The 9,688-nt window shown below is 49.2% G+C and overlaps 1 protein-coding gene across 2 annotated transcripts in view; it reads left to right on the forward strand.

Annotated features, from left to right (window-relative positions):
- Nucleotides 1–254: 254 nt before the first annotated feature.
- Nucleotides 255–9,688, forward strand: part of NRG2 (neuregulin 2) — an 83,431-nt gene continuing 73,997 nt past the window's right edge. For both annotated transcript variants that reach the window (XM_042836433.1, XM_042836434.1), the window contains exon 1: nt 255–404. In XM_042836433.1, coding sequence (XP_042692367.1) covers nt 317–404 — 88 coding nt within the window. In that variant the 5' untranslated portion in view covers nt 255–316. The remainder of the gene's footprint in view (nt 405–9,688) is intronic.

Below are 9,688 nucleotides of genomic sequence, written 5' to 3' on the forward strand. Positions count from 1 at the left end.
GAGGCAGAGTCAGCAGTGGCAGAACACCTCTGGAGTCAATGTGTCCGTGACACTCACAGGAGAGTTGCTCCCATCCTGCAGCACTGCTATCCTGGCCCTCCCACTGCAACCCAGTGCATCTTTCCAGATAACTGGTAGCAGTGAGCAAACAGTTAAAGTTCTGCTTCTCCACCCAGTGGTGGGTGTTGTCTGTGTCAGAAACAATATAAGAACAGTCGGAAGTTGCAGCTGGCAAGTAACATTTGGAGTAGCAGTTGTGGGGCATATAGATCTGGTGTGGACTGTCTTTTCCTGAGACTGTAAACACTTGTGCAGAATGTCCGAGAGCAAGAAAAAGGGGAAAGGAAAGAGCAAAAAGAACAAAGAAGGGAAAAAAGGGGAAAGAGAACCTGATCCAGGAAAAGGTACTTCCCATTTTTAACAAATTTTACTTAAAGGAAGAAGAGCGAAGCAAGACAGTCAGCGGGAAAGTACTTGTGGGTTGCATGAATTGGTGCAAATGATAGGGAGCGACTCTCAGGCAAGTGTGCAAATCTCTGCATCTCATTCATACTACATGCTCTTATAGGTCTACTTTCTTTCTGAGCTTCTCTGCTTTTTTAATATTCTGAGCCCCAAGAAATCAGGGCAGTGTACTCTTTAAATTCAGCTCCTGCCACGGTGCTGTGTAATTGAGGGGTGTTGTGCTCATTCTCTGGGGGTTATGGTGTGCTGTGTTCTGCTGCTTGGTGGGTTGTTTCCTTACTTCTTCTTGAGGTAAATATCAAAAGCCACTGTTTTGGAGGTTCATAGGGACTGCTCCTTGTGACAGACTAACTCTCTTACAGATCTAATTTAAGTTGTAGTCTCACTTTTGAGGTAACTGCATTAAATTGCAGATAAAGACATGATGAGCCTTCACTCTGCTGATATGCTTATAAGCAAAATGGAGCTGTTCTTTAGAGAAGATCTGACTGCTCCTTGCTGAATGAGCAAGGCAATGCTTAAGATGTTGCTAGGATAAAATGTTTAGATTGCCTCTAACTGATAACTTTTGATTCCTGAGTAAAAGGGGAGTGGAAACTGGGGAAATGTGAGAACTGTCTTGGAGAGATACAGGAGATTTGATGGCAATGCAGAGCAGTGGTATTTCGTTCTCTGTCTGGGTATCAAGGAGGGATTATCCCTGGCTGTTTCTTATCTGTAGTTTATCTGGCAATGTATTTGAACAGAGCAGCAACTCTGTCAGGACTTTGTGTTTTATCAGCATTAAGAGGGGTTACAAGCTGGACCAGGTCCTGGAGTAATCTGTCAGACAGTTCAGCTCTTGGCTTGCCTGGATGCAGCTCTGTGCTTGGTCCTGCTGCCATGACACTGTGTGACTGCTTTGGCTTCACACCAGCATCGCTGCTGGCAGGATGTGCCCCTACCCTGTTTCATTCTGTTACTCTGAGCGCAGAGCTCTGCTCAGCTCTGTTGTGCTCTGGGCATGGGCTTTTCCCATCAGTGGCTCTGCCCTGATCTGCCAGGACGGCAGCAGGCACTGATGCTGTGGCAGGCTGACCTGAAGCGAGGTCTCCTGCTTATGACATCAGAACTCGGCTGCTTCTATGGAATTTGGGAGGAGTCTTTTGGGATAGCTTGGGATGGAGAGCTCAGAAGCACCAAGCAGAGAGAACAGCTGCTTGGCAATGGTTGGATCTGCCCAAGGGGTTAGGAAATGTGCAGGAGCAGGGGGCTGCCTCACAGCCATTGGCAGGATGGTCCTGCCTCTTACGTGCATGGATGGGATGGGGACTGCCTGAACTGTAGGCAAGATGGAGAGGCTGGAGGCTGAGCAGATGGGGCACAGCTGGGCAGTGAGGGTGGCAGTGCTTGGGATCGGCCTCGGGTCTGCAGGGCTGCAGCTGGGCCCTGCTGTGCCTCTGTCAGTGTGGATTCCAGAGTGGAATCAGAGGTGATTGCAGTGATTCTTTCTCTACTTCAAAGAAAATAAACCTTCTGGGTTGGCTTACACAGCATGAGCACATTACTACACCTATTGCTAACTGGATTACTTTCATCCACTCATTGCCTTGTATTGCTGCAATGGTTGCCATAGTTCGCTCTGTATGGTCATCAGAGGAAGATGGTAGGTTGCCTGTGGTGCTTCTCAACCAAATCGCACTCTGATTTGGGTTGACTGGGATTGGTGGAAGCTGTGAACACCTTTTCTCATCACAGGCTGCTTTTCCTACATGGTCTGATAAGCACTGTGGTGATGGTTTCCCAAGAGGACTTTTAGAAGAGAAGAATTCCTCCCTCAGTACACTTCTGAGCAGATGCCATGATCCAATCCCACTCTGTAGATACTCCAGGCAGCTGATTATCCCATGGACACTGTTTTTTTCAGCTTGTGGCTGTGCTTCTGACTGCTTTTCTGGCATACTTGGGCTGGTGTAAGAGCCTGGGGCTGGCACAAATCAAGCAGCTGGCATGGCACTGCAAGGGGAATTGGTGGACTCTTTTCCCAGATTGTAGTGTTTCCATGCAAATGAAGCATGCTGACCCCTCTCAAACCAGGCGGCAGAAGAAGAGCCAACAAAATGCTTAATCGGACTCAGGCGACACAGACGAGAGCATGCATTTCAGAGAGCCAGTTTAGAGGAGGTTCAGGGGATGATAGGATGGAAGATTTCCTTCCAAGGCCTATCTTTATCCTAAATTCACATTTTTATTCCTTTAGTCGTGAAACTGTAGCAAACTGAGTGCCTTGGCTCCAGATGTAGCCAGTGGAACAGCCCTTGGAGGCCTCCAGAGGGAGATGGTGTCCACCTATGAAGAAGCACCATCAGGATCTCTTTCAGATGTAGCTTACATCAAAGGATAGACGGACAGTGTCCCACTGAGCACAGGTGGAAGGCACACCCTGCAGATCCGTGGTAGGCTTTGGAGAGCTGGGCCAAACCTACCAGTATCAGAAGGGGGGACCAAACACTGGCAGGAGAGCAGAAGGCCAATGTGCCAGCCTTGACAGCACGGTGATTGAACAGCACGTTGGAAAGGGAAGGGCTGTGAGGCTGGGCACAGCCTGTGTTTCATCCGTACTTCTGTGAGGTGGCTCGGGGGGGAAAAGACCAGAGAAATGTTAAGCATCTGGTTGGGTAAATTCCCCAGCAATTCCAGGCATTCTCTCTTATTTTGACTTGGTGGTGAGGAAAACACTGTGTGTGCATTGGGTTTTTGTTGTTTGTCAGTGCTAATAAGGACAACAACACAAGAATCATGCCATTGTCTTGAACTGCCCATAGCAAAATTAGTACTGGAAAACAACTTGGAGAGCAGGTGAAGAGTCTTTGCAGATACTCTTGTGTTTCAATAGGAACCAGGCTGACCTCAGTTCTCAGATGAGTCAAGACTTTGTAGAAATGTTATGTGGGAGGGTGTTGTGATTGAAATTCCAGGGATCTCAGGGAGGAAGGCCCCCCTCAACGGGAGCCAGTGGCTGAATGGCAGCACAAGCAGGTGCCTGCCAGCCTGTGGGGCTCCACAGCTCTGCCATGCCAGCACTGAGGTCCGTGAGGATGGGAGGTCCCTTGCAGATGGCAGGTGCAGGCTTTGTGGTGGAAGGTCATTCTATCGGAGTTACTCAACAGGACTGCAACCAGAATGATTGCTCGATGAGCTCTGCCCACGTTGCAGGACGAACACACTCTTGATTTGTTCTTGTCTTCTGTTTGTAGGAAAGATTCCAGTTCCAAGGAGCTCATAGAAAGATTAACCAAAAGGTTTGTTTACAGGAGGAATAACCCACAGCGGATATCCTACAGTAGCAGTTTTGTTTTCTGTAAACACCCAGCCATACAGGGTGCCAGATGTCAGCTGTGCTGCAGGATCTGGCCACATGCATCTTGTCACTAGAGCATTTCCACTGTTGAAGCTAATGGGTTGTTGTTGCCATTGCCGTGTGGCTGTGAGTACACATGTGGCCAGTTACCACGGATCAGCAGGCGTGCAGTAACTTGCAGAGCTTTGGGAACAGAGGGGGTCTGACTCACAGGCTCCAATGATTCATACTGGGGTAAAGGAAGAGGTTATTTCACCCAGCTGCTTTCTGGTCTTTTTTTTGGTTGAAGCCAGCCATCCCTGCAGAATGGGCTGGTAAATGAGAAAGTAGCTCTGTTCCTCTGCCGCCCGTGTCTCACAGTGCCAGGTGTTAATACAAAGAGTAGAACTATGGGAAAGACACCCAGTGGGGCTGAGAATGACCCTTCTCTCCATTTGTGCAGACCCTACTCTCCATTCATGCAGACTGGAGGGCTGGGATCACCCAACAGAGAGGCAGGATGGAGCAGAGTGGTGTGCTAATAAAAAATCCCTCTATGGATCCAAAAGCTTGTGAGTCAGAGCCCTGGGCATACTCTTTTCAATCCCTGTTTGGAGGTGAATGTAAGTAACCTGGGAAAGGCAGTCTCTGTTGAGAGGGGGAACATCTGGAGAAGGGCTGAGCGCAGCCTGGCTGCTGACCTTTGGGGTCATGCCCTCTGCTCATTCTCCTGCCTTTGTTAATGTGACAGGTTCCAGCTGCAAAGCAGCTAGAGGAAAGCCATGCTGCCACGATCCTTCCTCCTGCATCGGGACTGCCAGCCTCCTGTTCAGAGTGTGACCCTCATCTCCCGTGTTGGCTCAGCACTGAGCTTTAATGGGTCTGCAGCACTCCAAGCTGACTGGGGAAGGGAGGACAGTAGGGCAGGGTAAGCATGTGGAGCTGCATCCCACTTCTGCTGCATAACTCCAGAGGCAGTGAGTGAAAGGGAAAAGAGCCTCTTCTTCCTCTGACCCTTTCTCATGGACACCCTCAAGTATTTGAGGGGTGTTCAGTGTGGGGACCACCAGACCCTGTGCCTGTTGCAGTGCCTTGGTGCTTTGCTCAGAAGCAATGAATGAAGAGGATGTGGATCATATCTGGCTCTTGCTTGGGTATGCTTGTTTTCTTCTGGAAGTAAAATTCCATGAAAAATGCAGTGTTTCCTAAAGGTAACTTGGAATCCAGGAGCAGCTGAGCTTGCAGCTTGTGACCAGGATGATAAATCTGGGCTGGTTCCTTGGCTGGGAATTCTATGAATTCCCAGTAAAGGCTGGCTCTTCACTGTGTGCTGTGCTCTGGGTAGATGTGAATGAGCAGCAAGGCAAGCTGGTGCTTTCCTTTGGGAGAGCTCCAGTCCATGTCCCTGAGGATGAGGCTGGAGGGGAGTGGGAAGCTGCGGAGGAGCCTCCCATATCTCCTGGTTCACCCAGAGGTTTGCTTGGTGCTGTGTGCTGTGTTGAGCTCCTTGTCCAAGCTCCTGCCGTGGTGGGGGCAGGTCAATCTGTTTGGAGGTCACCCAGAAGCAGGAGGGGATGGATGTGCTGGCAGTAGAGGTGGTTTGGGAGGATGAAGGCCCAGAGTTCAGGCATGTGTCATCCGTTGCACTGACCTCCCATCTGGGGCAGGATAATGAAACCAGCATGGTTGGGAAATGTGGATGAGTCCAGGAGTGAAGCTGTCAGTGGACCTACACGGTGGCACGGCTGTTTCCTCGCCACCTCTAGAGAGCATCCTGAGCAGTGCAGGACATGCACGGCCTCCTGGCCACACCACTGCTCCCAGCACACATGCTGTTCTCCAGGCAGCGCTGTGTTATGAACCGAGGTGACCTGGGCTTGTCTCCCCTCTGACAAGGGCAGTGTCATAGTGCTGCATTTTTGAGCTGTGCCAAATTGTAACAACAAATACATGTAATCATGGTAAGAATTAAACATTTAGGTAATTAATAACTCCGGTAATTAGGCTTGGCAGACTCAGCCAGCAGTCCTTACACAGGATTTTAGTTCAGGCATGTCTGGAAGGTGAGAACTCAATGCGAGGGAGGAGGGATGCTTTGCAGAGAAGAGCTGTAACCTACACAAGGCTCGTCTCCATGCAGTAATGATGATGATCGTATTTCTGAGGAGACAGTGGTCCTGGAGTTGCTTTACAGCTGGGCTTATCGTTACAATGCCCTTCATTTTTTTACTCCATGTGGAAGTCAAAGCCCAGCTTATCTGGCTGGATTCTCCTGTCTGGTGGTGAGTGGGAGGGGAAGGGAGCTGCATTCACCCTCTGAGCCTGAGATGTCTTGGCTGGCAGCACAGAAAAAGGCATTCAGCCACAAAAGCACAGGTTGGACAATAAGGTGCTCTTCAGAGAAGCTTTAAATTACCTCAAGTCTGTGCTAAAGTTGGGTGCTTTAGTGTTTCGGTTGTTTTTTTGTTTTTTTTTTTTGTCTGTTTGTTTGTTTTAATTTAAAATGACATCCCATGAATACCAAGCAGATTTCCTACATCATTCACTGATGTCTGGAAGTCCTTCATAGAAACCTCTTCTTGGTGTCAGAATTTTTACGTTTTCTTAATTTGAGGGTAAAATCAGGTTAAGATCCACCAGCCAGGTTCTCAGCAGATGTTTCTGTGACTTAGGTCCTCTGGCGTTGTGCTCTGCATGTGATATCTACCATCTGAGCATCTGACCCTCCTGCTTTCAACAGCTTTTCAATTTGAAGGCTGCGACTTTATTTCAACTTCTTAACAGTACCAGTGTGCCTGTGTACATGTGTTTGTGAGGGGAATTCTTCATTCCGCTTTGAAGTCCATGGCACTTTGCAAGGGTCCCCGTGTTCCTGATGTGCTCCAGCCCTCCTCGGGCAGGGGAGGGGAAATTCATAGTTTTGGCCAGCAGACTGCTTCAGCAGATGCTGTTCTCCTTGTGTGCCTCATGCACTCTCCTTTCTCGAGTGAAACCATCAGCACACCTCCCCCACTCCGCAGCCATGTCTCTGCTTCAGAACACACCAAAAGAGCTCTTTGTGTTGGAACTGCTCCCCACCACTTGACTTGACTTAAGCACTCCTGGAGCAAGGCTTGAGGGACAGGGTCTTTCTGTTTGCTCTCTGAACTTCCTTAGGCAAGCTGCTAATGGTTTTTCTGCCCCCAGTTCAGAGATCAGGAGGAGGACAGCAATACTTTCAGCAGCAGCAATGGCTGTTCTCTGCAGCATGGCTGCAGCATCCCTCAGCCCTTCCTGCTCTGACCCTGGCAGGCAGTGTGGGGTTTTAATGCTTAGAATGGGCTGAGATTAGTCCAAGCCATCAAATTATCAACTTTCACTTTGGGCAGAGGGCTTCTCTGCTACCGTATGTGCTGCTAGCCTGAACAGCCAGACAGCTTTGCAGGTGCTGAGCCTGCAAAGATTGGTTCAGGTAGCAAACTGGTTTTGTACCAGGAGGGGCCATGCACAAGCGTGGGTACGAGGAGTGTGTTCAGAGCACCAGGTGCTGGCCAGATGGGGAGTCAGATCAGGTCCCAGCAGAAGACTGATGCTCTTGAGACAAAACTGTCCACGGAGCTGAGGCCAAGGCTCTTCCTGTTCCCCTGAACCCAGCTACATCCCCACGCCTGCACTGTGTGGGTGTTCAGATGCCTTTCTCTGTGTTTTCCTGTGCCTGTTTCCAAGCCCCAGCAAGTGGGGCAGGGCTGGCAGAGAGGAATGCTCAATTTGGGCACAGGCACAGGGAGTAGAGATTTTCTGGCTGCTCGCACAGTGCTAACTTGCTGATGTCTGCAGGACAGAAGGCTCAGCTCAGCCATACTATAAAGGTAAAAATTAAAAAAAAAAAAAAAAAGCAAACACAAACATCACCCGCCTCACTTTCATTGTGTGAATTGCAAGTGAGAGGAATACTGATGGAAGAGAGGCTTGGAGACACTCCAGTGGCTACAGCTGCTGGCACATTGCTCCCTTCTGGATCAAGAGCTGAAAATGCAAGGCCAGACTTTGTTGGCCACCAGACTTTTAGAGCTGATCTTGATTTCTGCTGTGTCCATTTCATGACTGACGAGCACTGCAACTTGTGCAGCAGTGACAGCTCTGCATCATACCCCATCGCAGAGCTACGCAGGCCGACTTGTGAAGTTTGGCTGCCTAAAAATGATGGAGGTGTTAATGTAATTCAGGTCCAGAAGATCTTGCTAACAGGTCCAGGATCAATAGATCAGGGTGCTAGAGCAGCACAGGCATTCTTCCTGTAAGCTGCCTGCTTGCTGCTATCCAAGCAGCAGTTTGTCTCCCTTCCAGAGTCCATGCATGTCTCATCTGCTCATTCAAGCTTCTGCCTGGAGGGCAAGGACAAGGAATGCGATGAACTTCACTTTGGCGTGGAAGAGTATTTTGCTTCACATTTGTCAAGAAATGAATGTAGCCTTCTGTGTTTGAGTTTGCGTGAGAAGCACCTTCAACGAATGCTAACATAAACGATCTGGCAGGTTGTTGGGTAACAAACAGCTAAAATGTGCATCACAAAAAGGGGTCCTGGCATTGCCAAGGTGCCCTGGTCGAGAGAAAGACTCAGTCCAAACCAGAAGCTGTCCCAGATCTTCCATGAAATGATTATTCAGTACCAAAAGCAGTGTGTGTATAATGATGCTTCTGCTCTCTCAAAAAGAACATTTCTCACAGTCTCAGCTGTTATCTCCCCCATCCCCTTCAGGTCCGAAGTCTTTGTCCCAAACCTGGGTCTGAACCCTAAGAAGTTTCCCTCAGGGACATGGGATGCAGCACAAATTACCAATTTCTGTATGTCTTTCCCAGCCCACCTTGCTGAGTCTGGGCATCCCCTCTCTGTGCAGAAGAGCTAGTGAGACCATTTAGGAGGAAGGGAGTTGCTTCCTTTCTTTGCAGTTGTGCACTTTCAGGCATGAGGATGAAGAGATTTGTTGGTAACCACAGAAGAGCTGTCAAGTGAAAAAGGTTGCCATGGGCTAATGGTCTTTGCCCAGCCAGCACAGTGGCTGCCCTGCGGTCAGGGAGGAGCACCAGGGCATGAAGACATGCTCAGCAGGCTTTTTGGATACCAGTGGAGGTACAGCAGCAGTAATGCAGGTTACAGGTTTGTGCTGTGTGCACCCCTAGTGTATAGCCCGTATGATCACCGTGCATGCTTCTGCCTCTTAGCACTCTTCTCTTTTCAGCTGGTTTGCTGAGTGAGTGCTGGTCGGTGCTTCCAGTGACTGTGCACATGCTGCAGGCACTCCCCAGGGCATGCCACCTCTACTTCCACAGACCTCCCAGGCTCTAGTATTCTAAATAATGTTTCTTCAAGGTGTGAGATTGTCTTTTTGAGTCTGCTGCAAAGCAGCTGCAGTGCTGATGGTGTTGCATCGGCCCTTCTTAAGCTGCACATCAGGGAATCGTTCCTTTCTCTGGATGAGAAAAGAAAAATTGTTGTCCCATCTCTTGGCTGCTGGTGGGCTGAACAGAAGGCATGAGGTGGCAAAGAAATGGTGTGCAGTGGAAACACATTGATAACAGCTTCCGAAACCACCTCTGTCCCATCACTAGTACTTGGTTGGTTGTTTCAGTTATTAGTACTTCTGGAGAGGTTTCCTTTCCTACCCTATATTTAGAAAATGTGGGCAGGCCATGCCGTTTTAAGGACAAGTCTTGTGTTAGTAGGGCCATTGCTCACTTTCTGTGTTTAACATTTTGCATTGCTGATGTTCTGAGTCAGTGTTTCAGAGAGATGGTGAGCATCACAGCTCTGGTTTTCTTGCTGGGGTAGGGAGGTGTCTTGTTCATTTTGGGGGGTTAGAAGGAAAGAAGGAAAGGAAGGAAGGAAGGAAGGAAGGAAGGAAGGAAGGAAGGAAGGAAGGAAGG

The sequence above is a fragment of the Centrocercus urophasianus genome, unplaced genomic scaffold (assembly GCF_019232065.1).
Source record: "Centrocercus urophasianus isolate 14NV4802_14NV808 unplaced genomic scaffold, USGS_Curo_1.0 seq_60, whole genome shotgun sequence".
Classification (NCBI taxonomy): Eukaryota; Metazoa; Chordata; class Aves; order Galliformes; family Phasianidae; genus Centrocercus; species Centrocercus urophasianus.